The sequence below is a fragment of the Cololabis saira genome, chromosome 2 (assembly GCF_033807715.1).
Source record: "Cololabis saira isolate AMF1-May2022 chromosome 2, fColSai1.1, whole genome shotgun sequence".
NCBI classification, from domain to species: Eukaryota; Metazoa; Chordata; class Actinopteri; order Beloniformes; family Belonidae; genus Cololabis; species Cololabis saira.
Window position 1 is genome coordinate 16,814,820 of NC_084588.1, and position 17,031 is coordinate 16,831,850.

Here is a 17,031-nt window from a genome sequence, read left to right on the forward strand (position 1 = left end):
TCACGGGGCGTTTTATGGTTGCTTAGCAACGCGTGTTCTGTGTCAGTCGGCCAGAATCTTGAAAGTCCGTGACTTGACGCAAAACGAATAGGCAGAAAAAATTTAACAATGGGCTATTATTGTAACCCCTCTACGTTTTTGCACTTTGGACCAACATAGGCAGGGTACGTTTTTATGTGAGACTGGGTTGGTTTGGCATAGGAGACCCTACCAGACAACATAGCTCCTAGGATCATTCGGACAACACAAACCCCTCCATCACAGTAAGGTGGCGGTTCAAGGAGGGGATTGAGGTTTTTCTTCAAGGTTAATTTTTTTTTTATAATATATTTTTACTTTTCAATAAGTATGCTTTCATTACATTAGATCACACTTTTGCAGCAATAATTGCCTTTATATATGCCACCATAACAGACCCTATAAGAAACCAATAATACAGTATACCAGCTTGTATTTAAAAGGATGTTAACATTTTATTTATTTATTTGTCCAAGTAAGGTTGTGTTACTTATTAGTTTTTAGATTTTTACCACATAATGTCTCTGTAGCACCACGGATGTTCCTGGCAACAGCCACAACGGGGAAGAATTCTGAAGGGGAGCTTTATAAATGCCCATTTCTTCCACATGCAGCATGAAACAACGCTCACTGATGTCTCGCAAATGTGACAGCATGGTTTAAAAGTACTGTGCTTTACCCATAAGTACATACTGATTCAAGTCTGACTAACCACACTGATGTGTTCCATTAAATGTGGTCGAACTGTGACAACACTGTGGGAAGATTCTGTGGGGAGTTAGGCTACCGGCTGTAACAGCTGTTAGCGTAGCTCCCCATAAGATTTCCTGCCTGCTTTTCGAAGCTGAGAGCATGTTGACTGCTGGTAACACAATCATCATTCAAAAGGTACTTCACACAACCCTACTTAAAGAAGAAATTTTGTGATCCGTACCACTTGATGTTTGTGAATCCACACGACAGGAGGCACCATCACTTCTGATGCAAACAAAAAAGTCTAGCTGGTGATGAGATGCTCCAACTAATGCAAATTGTGTGTCTTAGCACATGAACATTATCCCCACATACAGTATGACATGAACATCACTTCATCAACAACACCACCAATATCACAGCTTGATTAACTGTTTTTTTTTCTTCTTTTTAATACTTTATTTGGCAGTGCTAATACTGATTTACTGTAGTTCATTGGTCTACATTGGTGTAAATGTCCAACTGTAGCATTATTGTGGAACAACAAAAATAAAAAATGTTTTTTTAATTCTCTTTTTTGGCAAATGAAGGGACTTAACTTGATAATGCAAATTAGCAGGATATGACAGTCTTTGGGAGAAAGTCCATGCTAATATGTAATGCTGCCCAGAACAGCTAGGCATGAAGTGTTTTAAAGCTAATAACCATTTAAGTATATTTACAGTCCAACTCTTGCCAACATATGAATTCCTGCAATTTTCTGTGAGGCGGCATATCACAGCCCTGGATTCCTTTATTGAGCCTTCGCTTTTATGTTGGGTGTCGTGTTCAGCGGCGCTTCTTTTATCCTCACCAGTTCTATTTCACTTCACAGGGTCAGCATCATATGACTCAAAAAACCTGCTGCCATTCCAAGGGTAAAGAAATAAATAAAATGCGATCCTTTAAATGACACCTCAATCTCAGTCTCATGAGTTTGATGAGTTTTATCAAGACAGCCAGGGGATTCATTTCAGTCTGCAGATGTCCAAAAAGAAAGATTTCATGATCTCATCACGATTGCTTTATGGCCCTGCGCCTGTTGGTGTCATTTCTGATTAAAACAAAAAAAGCCTTTTTGTGTTCGGCATCATGGTTGCAATTATCCCCGTTAACGTCGCGGGGGAAAAAAGGGTATCTTTGTTTGGGACGAGCCTGCAAGCATACTATTCGGGGGTCATGGTACAGACATGAGGCTGTTACCATTTGTGCAATGTTCATGATAGTGGATTGGTTACATTGAAGAGAATCAGATTCTTTTCCAAGAACCTTTGGATATACATATTTCTGTGTCAGTGGGACTCAAAGAGGGTTATATATTTCACAGATACCAAAGGATCTTCTCCATTGGGTAATGAATAATACAGCACGCAGGGAGGATTCTCTCACCCTATCGTCCCCTGTTGGTTGAACCTGTAATAAATTTCTCACCAGTGCCATATGGAAGCAAGTCAAGTGTGGGATTCAGTATGCTGTGTTATTTATTTATTTCCCAGGTGTTGCTTTTCTATTAGTGATTTATGTGTTTGTGTATGATCTGCTGCTGGGATCTATGACATGGGGTGTGCTGGGTGTTTGGAAGACAGCCCAGGCGGAAACAAAGACACTGATTCAAAATAATAAGGGAGAACTATAGGCTAAATCCCATAGCATTTCACAGGAAAACAATAGAACAATCAACCAAATTTACTTATAGTGTTTCATATGACAAAGACTGATATTAAGTGAGTATATACACACAAGTATGATTTGGCATGCAAGATTTGAGAGGAAATTATATTGAATGGAAAAAGTAGACCTCTCGTTACGAAGCTGTTGTGATGTTTTCTGTCTCCATCCAAGGATTTGATTTTAGTTTACCTTTAAAATCAATCCCATCTCCTAAATCTGCACGCAAAAACAAATACAATCTTTTTTTTTTCCCTTGCCACATTTTAAATTCGATGCTGTTGGAGTTGAGTGAAATTGATTATGCTGTCTGTGCTGCTGGATCGTTTTTTTGCCAAGTTTTTGTCAGTCTCACAGTATAATTGTGTTGTGATATTAACTTTTCTCTGACGTAGTATGGTTCCAAAGCAATGGTTGACATAAAGATGAGAAAAATGTTGACCACACAGTGGAGCAGTACCAATAGGCATTAGTCTACTGATAAATACACCTTATCAAGTCAGACAATATAAAAAAATCAGATTTCAGATACACTTAGATGACAACATAACATTTGTACTCTTCAGCTTTCAGTTGTGCGTGATTGTAAACATCTCTCAGAAAAGTTGTTGCTGTGTATTTGTCAATAAAAAAATAAAATAATATTGAGTAATATATAATATTTTTCTGTGAAGACACTGGTCAGTGAAATAGAACTATGTGTATTTTATCCGTTTTCATTCTTGTTTTCAACTTAATCCACCAAATGTGAGATACACTAACTGACCCCTGAGCTTTCATGCTTTAATAGCCCTTATGTCGATTCATCAGGTCCCTTAAAGACCTTTCATTGAGCCAGATCTTCTGCACAGAGTTCAATATATAGATTGTAATTCAGGGGCATACCGCAGGTCAAAAGGCACATCTTTGGAAAACAAGACTTGAATGAATTGTATGATTTTAAAAGGGATAGACCCCCTGGTCTTTACTCATGATAGCTGTTACGCCGAGAAGATATTAGTTTTCTCTATTATTGTTCTTCCTTTTCAGCTTTAACAATAGTTATTTTCTTCCAATTTAACACTCATGTCTCCCCCAGGGTTGCCAATAAACCAAGAATATTCTCAACTAGTGGCAGACATATAATAGCCAAATCTTACTTTGTCTTTCCCTCAGCAAGAAAAACCACGATGGGCTGGAAAAGAGACTAAAGGAAGTTTTCAGTGAACGAAGTAACATCCTGCATCAGCTCTCCAAGACATCAAAGGAACTGGACAGCATAAAAGGCAACCTACAGGTCTGAATCTTGCTGTTTTTCTTTGTAATACTGCAGCATTAGAAGTCTTTTTCTGCACGTTGTGAGCCACAAGTTGTAATTCAGGCTGTTTACAGCCTTCTGAAGACTTCTCACTTGTCTTTTTTTAATCAGCGTGCTGTAAACCAACTGGCTGTTATTAAACATCAATGTGGAAATGTTATCTGACTTAGGCAAGCCCACCCATTGATACATGCGTAAAGTGTTATTAGAAATTAAACTGCTGAATGGCAGAAATATACAAGTAAAAAGAAAGAAAGAAAAGATTGTCTTAAGAAGGAGCAAGGACTATTGTATTCATCACCTTGTCAAAGCTTTTATTCATGAATATGCTGCTTAGAGGACATGTATAAATTGCAGTCAATGTTTCCATCAGCTACCAATGGTAACATAGAAGCATAACAATAGAGACGGACCTCAAAGGTAAACCTGCTCATCCAATCAAGTGTTCAGTCAGGAAAATAAAATAATTACATTTTATAGTAAAACTTAAGGCCAAATGACAACTTATGATAACATTTGATTAATAGTTTTGTTAATTTAAGTTTCATAGTAGCAATAAAAAGTAAATATTGTATTTGGTTCATTTCAGGGTTTACGATTATAAAGAGGAATTGCATATTCAGTCAAAATTGCCAGCTTGTTCCCAACCAGTAAATAAGACCCCGTCCACACGTAGCCGGATATCTGCGGATATCTGCTAAACCGGAGATATTTTCCTCCGTTTTGACCTGTCATCCACACGAAAACGCAAATAAACGAAGGTTTAAAAAAACTCCGGGCAAAGTGAAGATTTTTGAAAACTCTGTTTATGTAGATGCGTGTGGACACACATAACCGGAGATTTGCGTTTTCGAACGTCACATTATGCGCCAAAACAACAACAAATCTGCTCTGACGTGCGCCTTTTGTTTACTACAGATGACCCAGCATCTGTTCTCCAAGCTATTTATTAAATAAATGGTCTCTGCTCTTGACCACCGCTTACTGCGTTACACCGACACAGAGGTTCCGCCGTACCCTACAGTGGGGTACGCGGCGACGCGCACCCTACGGTGTAGGGCCCGCGGAGCCCGCAGAGACGCAGAGCCCGCAGAGCCGCGGAGCCGCGGAGGTGCAGCTTCCCCGGGAGCTGCAGATGATCTACAGGTTAGAATGCTTATGAAGTGGTCGAAAACGCAGATCTTCGGTTACGTGTGGATGCAAATTTTTTTATAAACGGAGGAGGGAAATATTTGTTTTTAAAAATACCCGGCTACGTGTGGACGGGGTCTAAGCCATCTCCTGTCCTGTGGACTGTCACATACATGCTTGGCAAGAATTCCAAAATAAAAATTAAAAGGGCCTTAAACTGAAATAAATTTTAAAAACTCCAAAGGATGACCTGATGCCATGTAGGTGGACAGGACTGCAAGACAGTAGGGACTAGCGCTGAGGAGACACAAGTGCAAACAATCAGGAGAGATTGGAACAAGGGAAGTCAAAAATATAACTAAAAAAGACACAAGGTTTCAAAAAATAACATGAACTAATCAAAACCCAAAACTGTGACACTACACATGCAGATTTATCTGTAGAGAACCTATCAATACTATCACTTCTGTGTAACTAAATCTTGTCAGAGGCTACGAATAGTAATTTACTTGACATGGTGCATTGGCCCCTGTGCTAACTTTAGTTGCCATTTTGCAGGAAACACATATTTCACTTTTATTTAAAACCACTTTGATTCACATTGTTTTGGTTTCTAATAAAGGTTTGCACGCTTACCTTCATTGGGCTTAAGAGACTATAGCTTTAACCTTGTGCTTATTGAAACATTTCAGCACAGCTGTGGGTTAAACATGAATTCTTCCAGTGCAGGTACTAGTTTGTAGAAGTACACAAGTTAGCCAAATGCTAGTGATAGACCAATTGGCCTGCAGTGTTTACATGTTATGTATTTATTTCTTTATGGTTGTATTTCTTTCTTTATTGTAGTATAGTTGTCTTAGCCAATACGTTGTTACAAAAAATATTTGACATTATATCTAAATGGAATTTCCCTGGTGAAATAAGTAGAAATGAGTTTTTCACCTATTATTCCCATTATTTCACCCATTATTCATTATTTCCCACTCATTTTCAGTTCCAATTTCATTTGAAGGAATATTGGATTTTTTCTTCTAAGGACGGGTTGTCGGCCTCCCACGCCTACTTTTGGCAAAAACCAAACAGCATTGTCTGGTGATAACTGTCTGTGTAATTGTCAGCAGGCAGCACCAGAGTAGTTCCAACAGCCAGGGAGAATAAATCCAGCTGGGGTACAAAGTCCACAAATCCAACAAAGTTATCCAATGTACAAAATAACACAGTCTAAGAGTTTGGTTAAGCATATGATCAGGATGCAAGAGGCAGGACAGATATACAGGAAACGTGTTCAGAACTGCTGCAGGCTGGAAAGGCTCAGGCAAAAACCCTGGCATGATCTGGCAAAGACTGCTGCAGACTCGGGGGGCCGTTTCCTCAAATCCAAGTACATCAAATCTGGACGTGTGTACCCAGGTAGTTTGTACTCAGAAAGTACAATTTAGGAAAACATAGTTTAAAAGATAGACGTCACTCTTTCTGCATTTGGAACACCAGGGTACCTGTGTGTTTGATTATGTCATTGCTCAGTTAACAAACTGGCATGAATTGAAAAGCATCTGTAGTTGCAATGGGTGTAAAAATATACACTCTACATATTAATACAACCGAGAATTGGACCTTGTATTGCTCTCAGTAAAGTTTTTACAACCACTACTTTATTGGATGTGTTTTTAATGGGTTTTACGCTTTTGTGTGTCACCTGCATTATAAATAAAGTTCAGTGGAGGTGAAAAGATTAAAAACTCAGATAATATTTAATAGGCTTTATCTTTAAAACTTTACCACAAATATGAAGCTGTAGTAACTATATTCACGATATGAAAACATTTTAAACTTACGTTCTGTTAAACAACAACAAAGTTATACCTGTTATTTTACTCCTCTCTCTTCCGTTATTACTTTTGCTTGTTTGTGCAAAATACATTCTTGAATACTTCGCCATTTCAAGTCTACTCAAGTCTCCACTATACACTGTAAAAGACAATGGATGAAGCATTACGTAACTTGACCCATTGGTTTCTTGTACTCATATTACTTATTACATATTACATATTACTCATAATACATGCTTGGCTCGCTTTGGTTTCCTTGAAGTTCTCTCTGGCTACCAGCTCCTTCAGCAGATCCCCACTAAAAGAGCTGCAGAGCAGAATATGCCATTTCATGTCTTGACTCAATGGCGAAATTAAAAATGACTGTAACCTTTAGCTGACACTGGGTTAGTACAGACTGGTGATTGCTTCACGAAGCCCAGTCGCATGGCGATGAAGAAGTTAAAGCATCTAGCCATTGCCTGAGCAGAATGTCAATCAATCATGTTAGCAATAAATCCATTGCTTAATATAAGTTGTCTTGATGTGGTACGACAAAATTCACCCCCCTCAACAATTGCTATCATGGATGTGAAATGTGAAATATTAAACGACTGAGATCAACATTTGTTTTTTGAACCATGCTGTAAATATATTTCTTTCTACTATAAAATTGGATATTTTAACATGGGAGTGGGAGTATTGAGATTGACTCGCTTTTGCTGGCAGCCAGTCGAGGAACTGGAACAAATTTTAGTTTCATGTGAAATAATTGGAGCTTGGTCTTTACTGGATGAACCCTTGATAAAACGTGCAGATCAAGTGCCCATCTGGGGATGTGGACCAGACTTGACGCTTGTCATGAAAGCGTTTTAACTTCCATTCCACGAAGTGGATCTTCTGGGTTAAAAACAGAAAAAACTCCTTTGCCACTTTGAATAAAGGCTCGATCAAAATAAACTAAAATGGACACACACACACACATACAGTATACTGTAAATGCATTCCGTTTAAAAGATGCTTACCCTCCTTAAATTTGGCCTACAGTAAAACAATGTTATTAAACTAATATATTGATGCCATGAGGGTGGTATTGTGTTTAACAAGAACAAAAATTAAATAAGGAGGCAACCTTAGGTGGACAATTATAAAGATTATTTTCTCAATTAAAAATGGTATCAGTCATGTACTATCTATTCTTTTTTATCCAATAATATTCTTCAAGATTTAGTAAAATAATGCTGTGATAATTTCTGTTATGTCTATGCTACATCCCTTCCCACCAGTCACTTTTGGTCAGTTTCATTGAGGTTTTGGCAGATCAGAAGAAATGAAGAGTTTTCATTTTAGATTCAGAAATTTGAATAATTTAGTGTTTTTCTATGCAGCAATGGTCTTAAAAAAACATGCCTCCCACATGGACATTTAGATCTTGTGTGCCAGATGCGCCTGCGTTTCTGTGCAGCGCTCCCATAGTTGTATTCTGACTGACAGTTTTCTCTCTGCAGCTTGTGGAGGTTTTTAGGCCTCAGGCTAAATATGTGCTCCACTAGAATTGTTGGAAAATCAATAATCAAACAAATGGTATTCTCACCTCTGCACTAGTATTGTCGCCACAGATGTCCCACGTGTCTGTAAAAAGCTTGTGTAGTCTGGCCACCATCATCCCTGGGGCAGGCTTTGATGTCTATTCACTTCAGGCTGACCAGGTTGGCATTTATCTTTGCCCTTGGCCCTGTGCCAGCATGCTGGTGCAGGGCAAAAAAGTAGGGTAAGATTTAAAATAGTGCGCTGAGGAACAAATCTATTCTTCAGGGAGAGGTAAACACCACCTCCGTAAACATTAACTTTTAAAACCGAATCAAGTCAACAGGGAAAAGCATGCCGGATTTCAGGAAAAGTTGATGGAGCAAGAAGTTATACGTTTTAACAGCTTGCCCTCTAGGTGCAGGTCAGCAACCCCAATAATGACAGTTTCTGTGATGGGGAATTTATTTTTGATTGCAGCTCCAGGGATGCTATGAAGTAGTTAACTATGGCTTTAAAATAGCTGTTTTGTTGTTTTAAATTCAATGTCATGGTGATATGACTTTAGGGGATTTGCAAATATAATGGTTTATTCCCTTATTATGCCTGCCCAAAATTTCAGTCAGGACGTTATACACTTGTTCTTTTTCTTTTCTCTTTTTTTATAAGTCACCTGCAGTGATCTGAATAAAATGTAATATAAAATAGTCATTTGGTCCTCATGAGGTTCATTTATTGTTGAATGTTTGGATACATTCAACAATCTGACAGATGAATTGGAAATGCATCAGCACTTTAAAAATGATCAATACTTGCCTATACTTTTTTTTCCCTCTACATGCTCCCCCTGGAATCCATTCTTAGAAAATATAACATCTCTTTTCACTGCCATGCTGATGACACGCACATTTACATGCTATTAAAACACAACGACTCCCACTCTTTTAAACGTTTACTCCACTGTCTGGAGGACATCAAAGCCTGGATGGCTTTAAACTTTTTAAACTTTAATGAAAATAAAACGGAGGTCCTAGTTTTCCGCCCCAGTGCCATTGGTGTCATTTTGGACTCTTTTTTATCTTTCAAAAACTTTAAGAAAGTTATACACACCTTTGTGTCATCCCACCTAGACTACTGCAATGCGCTGTATGCAGGCGTTAGCTGTTCCTCCCTGTCCTGTCTACAGCTGGTCAAAATGCTGCAGCTCGCCTCCTAACCAGAATGCGAAGGCGGGACCATATTCATTGGCTCCCCGTCCGTTATAGGATTCATTTTTTAATTATTTTATTTGTTTAGAAATCTTTACATGGTCTTGCACCTTCCTATTTCTCAGGTCTTTTAGATGTCCATAGATCTTCTCTGGCTCTTAGGTCAGCTAACAGTCCCCCCCTCCAGGCTAAAGAGCAGGGGTGACCGGGCCTTTGCAGTAACTGGCCCCAAACTCTGGAACGAGCTGCCAATGCACATACGCCTGGCTCCTGCTATGGCTGTTTTTAAATCTCATCTTAAAACTCACTTTTACTCACTAGCATTTAACTCGCCATGGTTGTTTTATATTATTTATGTGTTTTATGTTTTACGTTGTCCTGTTTTTCTTTTTCTTTCGCTTGTCCAGCACTTTGGTCAGCTGTTGTCGTTTTTAAAGTGATTTATAAATAAACTTGAACCTGAACTTGAACTTGAACACCTGATAAGGACCAGATGATTTTTTTTCTTTAATGTCCTAGTACATACAATTTTAAGTGTAAAGGTGTATTTTCTTCATCACCTGATTTTGGTGGTGTTGTTATTTAAAGAAAAATAAATACAACATTATTTATTTGAATGGCATCACTTCAAAACAAAAGTCATCTCAAGTTCTTTACAGAGAAAGTCAAGGTTCAAAACAGCACAGTTTATGCCAATAATATTGCCATAGCATGTTTACAAATTCATGCAGCTTCACTACAAGTAATACTCAGATAATAGCCAATCTGCTGGGCCTCGATTTTGAGTAAGCACACGACAGTAGAAACAACACTCTTAACAGGAAGTAAACTCCCACAAAAATAGGCTCATAAAAGGTGGCCATCTGCCTCAATCAGTTAAAGTGGGTGAGGAGACAGGAACGAGACAGCAATGAACAAAGAGATTAGTCCAGGGATAGTTGCTATTGTATGAGACAAAAGAGAAGCAGAGCGAATTACAATGGCACATACATATGGGTAGATAGATGGATACTTTATTGATCCCCAAAGGGAAATTCAAGGTCTCCGTAGCATACAGACAGCACATTGTACAACATGCTTTTAACGGAAAAAAGTGATATACGTCATTGTTTGAATGGGAAGGTGTGTCCAAACTTTTGGTCTGTATTGTATATAAATATCAAATAACACAGCTGAACAATAAAGACATGCATGTAGAGTAAAGAATGCAGAGTGAAGAAGGTGCCCAGTGCAACATGTGAGGTATTTGAGCAGTAAAGGACTTTAGCAGTATAGCCCACCCCTGGGTTAGTTATCAGCATATCTTTAAGTGTCCCATGACAGTCCTGTGAATCACTTAACTGGCAGGACTGTGGCAGAACTACAGTGTTGGTATTATTGGACCTCAGCACAGCATTTGACACCACTGATTTATAGAATATTGCTAGGGTGACTGGATAATTGAGTCTGACTTACTGGCACATAACTTGACTGGTTTGAGTCTTACTTAATGGAAAGGGACTCCTTTTTGGCAATAGGTAACTTTACATTGGAATTGACAAAAATTGCTAGTGGGGTTCCTCAAGGTTCTCTCCTAGGACCCCTCTTATTTAACATCTACATGCTTCCGCTAGCTCAGATAATAATAAACAACAACATAAGTTACCATATCTATGCAGATGACACACAACTTAACATTATAATCTCACAAGGTGACAATGAGCCCAATCAAGCGTTGAGTAGACGCATGGAACAAATCAATAAGTGGATGTGCCATGATGTTCTTCTGTTGAACAAAAACAAAACTGGATTTGTTGTTTTTGGACCAAAAGAAGAGTGTTTAAGGTTAGCACACAGCTTCAGTTATTACAGCCAGAAAACACTAATAAGGCCCAAATTCTGGGTGTAGTCATGGACTCAGACCTGAACCTTCAGAGACACATTAAGACAATTATAAAGTCGGCCTTCGATCACCTCAAGAACATCTCCAGGATGTTCTTCTAATGACTTCAACTTATCCATGTGTTTATCTTCAATAGAATTGATCACTGCAACTGTGTCTTCACAGATCTGCCTAAAAAGTCAATAAGACAGCTACGGCTAATCCAGAATGCTGCAGGAATGCTGAAACCCTTATTTCTTTTAAATCAAATAAATAAGTATAAACTAATTTGTTTATGGCTGCCTTTTACTGATGGGTTCAAACTATTCAGGATTTAAATGTAAACAACATTAACTTCATTACTACACTGTAACTAAGTTTAAGTCTAACTTTTCTCTATAATACCACTGCTTCCTAACTCATCCTTCTTTTTTCCCTTACTTTCCATGTTGTCATTATGTACATCACCTTGAATTGCCTTGTTACTTAAAGCAGCACTATGTAACTTTTCCACCTTAATATCATATTTCCAGAGTCATTGTGATGGTACATCAACTTCCAACAGGTTTAATGAACCTCTGTCATGGTCTGAGGGGTCTGTATCACCTTCACTGGCACTATGTAACTTTGAGGAGCATGGTAGGAACCCTGCCACACTAAAAAACTACAAATCTTTACGACTTTGACTGCTTTACGGCATACGTCACTTCCCCCTCCTTCCCGATTCGTAGTCGAGACGAAAATGGGCGGGGCGTGTAGCGCAGAGCTCCGCAGAAGCTGGTAACCCGTTGCTGTGTTGTAGCTGCAGCAGCTCCACATAACAGACGTGGGGAAAAGATCGCTAATGGTTTAACTTTTCACCGCTTTCCTGCTCGGAGGCAGAACCACGCAGGCCAAGTATCTGATATAACAAAGTAAAAGAGTAAAAGAGTCATCGGCCTGGTTGGATCGCGGCTGTAACGACCAAACATAACCTTCCACAGTAAACAAACAAACACTCACACAGACGGGCATCGGATCAAAACACGGGTTTATTAAACCACAAACAAACAAACACACAGACCGGGGTCGGATCGGGTTTTATTCCCACTTCTCCAGCTAAACGCAGTTGCTGGCCAGTTCTCTGCGGTGTGATTAACCCCAATCTTCAGATAAAACTAGTTTGTTGAGGAAAAGATATTAACTATATTTGTAGCTGCAGAGGAAAAAAATAATCTCACGAGGAAAACAAAAATATTGCTCACACCTCGGAGCCTCTTCAGCATAATATAATCATTCGGGGGGAAGTTCGTCCCTTCTTCATTCGCTATCTAAACAAATGCACGTGACGGGGACAGGAGTTTTCCGGCAGTACGCGCTGGTGCTCATGGGAAATGTAGTGTTCTTTCTGGTAAAGCACTACCGCTTTTGTCCAAAGAAGCCGCCAAACTCAACAAAAGCTGAAAGTTACATTGTGCTGCTTTAAATGTGCTATACAAATAAACTTGAATAGCCTTGCCTTCCCTCTAGCCTGTGGGTTTAGGCCCAGTCAGATTGGGAGGTTCGAGTGCAGTTTAATAGCTTGAAGTGGTGGCTTTTCCTTAAGAAAAAAGATAGTTTCTAAGGACAATCTCTATGAGGCCATAAGTTTAAATGTAGACATTGTATAATTTTTATAATGAAGCAATCTATATTTTTCATTGTATCCATCAATGGTTTTAATGTAGTGGCTGATCAGTGATCTTTAATTGCTAGCAACCATATGTTTTTCTTTTTTTCTCAGGTTTCATTCTCAGTGGGAAGGGGCTGTTTGCTCCATTCTGGGAGAAAGAAACAGTTGTTGTTAAAATGTGTTAATTGGCACAGACATCACTTTCAAGCACAATTTGAGGACAAGCTGCCTTTCCCTTTGAGTCCACGCATCCATTAGAAGTCTGGACATTTCCTATTTTTACCATAACAAATGAAAAGCTCTAAGAGAGGGCTGTTAAAGGGCTTGTGAAGCAATCACAGCACTCACTAATTTATGACTACCCATCAGGGATCTGCTTAGGTGCCAGCAGAACCCAATCTGTGTGTCTGCATGTTCCCTCATTAGGACAGTCATCAGTGCATTGTTAAAAGCAATTTAATTTGGAAAGGGGGCATCAACAACACATCTCATCTGCTGCTTATTTTTTAATACTCTCCTCAATTATTGAATAATTGAAATGTTGTTTTTTTTTTACATTATGTTATACTGCAACATTCTGCCCCTGTGTCCTTCATGACTCACATAGTTAACTCTGAAACTTTGCCATAAACGAACTTGAAATTCCAGGTAGATTATGAAACATGTATTTTCCAATTCAATGACCATCAAATCAGTGTCTCCTGTTTTTTGCGGTGCTTTGAAGTAATATTCATTTTGGGTTCTGCAATGTACAATGCAAAACAATGTACCTGCTGGGAAAAAATTGTGTTATCTTTTGTCTTTTTTTAGTCACTGAAAAGTGATGACTCAGTGGCCAAGAAGGATGTGCAGAGGATTCTGGAGCTCAGCCACAAACAGAGGTATGGCACAGACACGAGTTACCAACACTGCAGCACTTACCAATGGTTTCATCAAAGTGATTATTAAAAAATGTATTTACATCTGTCCTAAGGATGATCGTTAAATAAAGAATAACGATATGCTAATACAGATAAGGACAGTAACATTTGCTTCAATTCAAGTACCACCTTGAAAGTGGAAAGATCATTAGGAAAATGTTACCGCCAATGGGTCCATGTGCGGTTTGATTTAAGAATTAAGGTAACATGGGATTGTTAAAAAATGTTTTGTTTAGAGATAACCAAAAGTAAAAGCCTGGTAAGCCTTATGCAGGGGTGTTGGACTCCAGTCCTCGGGGGCTGGTGTCCTGCATGTTTTAGATGTGTCCCTTTTTTTATCAAACCATGATACAAGGAGTTTGGTCATCAACAGAACTATCCAGATTTTGATGGCAAGGTGGTGACGACCGTTAATTTGAATCAGGTGTGTTGATGCAGGGAAACAACTAAAACATGCAGGACACCGGCCCTCGAGGACTGGACTCTGACACGTATTCTATGACGTGGAATAAGGGCCAAAATGAAGACTATTGCACGGTCAGCAGCATGCTAGTCGTTGGCCCCTCCAATGCTAACGCCCGTCAGGGACAGTAACGATCCAATGAGTTGCTGGGTTCGACAACAAAATGACCGGCCAGGTAACGTGAGTAGTCGCTGTCTCAGTTGCCAGCGCCGGCAGCTTAGTTACTGGTGCAGCCCTATCAGTAATAAGATCAATAGCCAACTTCGGATTGGATATATACCCTCCTGCTACAAGGATGTGGACACTGCCGTCTGCGCAATAGTCTTAATTTGGCCCTTATTCCGCACCATAGTAAGCGGGATGATGAACCTCCCATTGACTGGTAAGTTGTTTTGGATAAAGCATTAGCAATGTGATAGTGAATCAATAATGTCTGTTAAGGCTCCAGTAAAGACACTAGATTCTTGTAATGTTCTCAAATCATCAGAAAATGTATCTTCAAGCTACCTGTTGGTGGCCAGAACATGAAAGTTTGGGTCCAGTTGCTACAGATGGGTTTTAGGTGTGATAACAGCAGTTTTTGCTTAGTTTGTTGCTTTCATGCTGATTATTGCACCGCAGGCATCTGTTTGTCATTCAAACATGAAGCTGTGGCGACACAAACAGGACACACTGCTGTTTGAGTGTATTTTGCAATAAATAGTTTTAGCAGATACATTTATCTGATGTGTTTTATTTATTGGGCCGAATACATTTGGGAGAACCTGTAAGTTCTGAAGAGTCTGAAAAATGTTGCGGGATCATAAAAACTGCTCATTAAGAACTCGGCTCTTGTGAGCATAGATTAAACAAAGTATTGATTTGTAAATCCATATTTAGTTATACATTCTCATATATTTGTTGGACATAGTTATAATATTCAATCCTGATGATATATCCCAGACTTTATCAGTAAATGACTACTACTACTACTTCTGTCATTTAGCAGACGCTTTTATCCAAAACTACTTACATCAATTTTTACATCAAAATTGAGCACTCTATTTTCAGGCTTTCAAAGGACAAGAAGGTTTCTTGTGTTCTCAGGACACTAATACTGCTGGTGCAGATGCTTGTTTGTTTAAAGGTTGGGTCAGTGATTCTATGTGATTTATTACCCAGAACACGCTTTGTCACATTCAGGAAATATCATTGATCATAAATCCGGCTCCTTTTAAGGGATTTGAGCTGTTCAGATCACGCTCAACTCTGAGTTTAATTCCTCAAGTCTGTATCAAGAAAACAAAAATCTATAACAGAAAATATGGAACAGCTGTTTTAAGAGGCATGTTTAAACAACGCGATTCTTGGTTCTTTTGCTTATTTTCAAGTAAAAATGTGAAGGCAGATTCCTCTCGAAAGAATGTCAGCAGTTTGAAAGCTTTGTTAATTTTATTTATTTAAACATTTGAGTATATGATGATACAGAAGGAGCACACAAACTCACAGATACAAAAAAGGAGAAAAATCCTGTTTCATACAAAGTATAACAGAGGTGTTAAATGGTCCAACTCCAGCTGACATGCTAACAGTTTGAGCAGAAAGCTGAAGAGGGCAGTCTGCTTTTGTCTGACATCGCAGACAGAGCTCTCGACAGTGCTGTTATAAGAAAAGAGAGGAGGCCTGTTGAACAGCAGTTTTGAATCTGTAGGTTTTCCGTGCAGCCAGTTGAGTCCGTGGATTAAGGCAAGTTCAGCTGTGCAGAGTCAAGAGGTGAGTCAGCATACTTCCGGATCGATGGGATAAATGATCCACTCCATGAAATGGAAAAACCCCATGGGGAGGGGTCTGCTCGAAAACATTCTGCTTGTGCAGTTAATTAACCTTGACAAAACTGACAGGTTTGAACATATAAAGAACATTAACACCGGACTTGGTGGATGTGATCTCATTATATTTAACTGACCTTTTTATCATTTACAGACTCATGTTAAAAGAAAAACAGAAATCTTAGAAACTAGGGGCTCTATATTATTTCTCAGACTTTATAGCAAGAACTTGGCTGAGGAAATTAGCTTTCTGAGCCTTTAATGTTTACTATTATTGATGCTGTTATTTTAACTGTTGTCCAAGATGGACGCAGGTGGATAATGCAAAATGTAATCATAATTTCTCTCTGTATATTTGAAAATAATGGAGCTTTTTTAATTTAACTGAAAGCACATAAGCCATCTGTGGTTTACCAGTTAATTTTTTTTTATTCCTTTTTTTTTGTCAAAGGAGCCAAAAAAAAAAGGGTTTATGTGAAGTGCTTCACCACTTTGGATTGTCTGATTAATGTTGTGTGTAATGAGTCTGTTCATGATTACAGGTCATTTGTGGCCTCATGGGCTCTCTGGGATGTCAGCCTGATTGAAGCCCAGCCTTCTGTTGCAGTATCTTGATAGCCAATCAATAGCCTATCACAAGTCCATGGCAGCTCTAACATGTCATCAAGCTAGAAACCATGAAGCAGCAGCTTGGCTCACTGTTGCCTACCTTGCGTTTTGTAGGCCACGTTTTTTTCCTTTTTCTTTCTTTCCCAGTGTTATTAATCCACCTTCTGAGTTCCACAGCTGCCAAGTGTGATTATTGGTTGACTCCATCATGGTAGATGTAGACAGGTGATTCATTGCCACTCATTTATTTTTGACAACTTCTAACAGAGCTTTGATTTCTTTCTGAAATGAATTTAGCAACAAACTGCAATTCAACAGAATTGTGTACCA

The 17,031-nt window shown here is 38.9% G+C and overlaps 1 protein-coding gene across 1 annotated transcript in view; it reads left to right on the forward strand.

The window, feature by feature from the left end:
* luzp2 (leucine zipper protein 2) overlaps positions 1 to 17,031 on the forward strand; it is a 242,615-nt gene that overhangs the window by 103,671 nt on the left and 121,913 nt on the right. The window contains exons 2-3 of the mRNA XM_061709270.1: positions 3,574 to 3,694; positions 13,712 to 13,782. Coding sequence (XP_061565254.1) covers positions 3,574 to 3,694; positions 13,712 to 13,782 — 192 coding nt within the window. The remainder of the gene's footprint in view (positions 1 to 3,573; positions 3,695 to 13,711; positions 13,783 to 17,031) is intronic.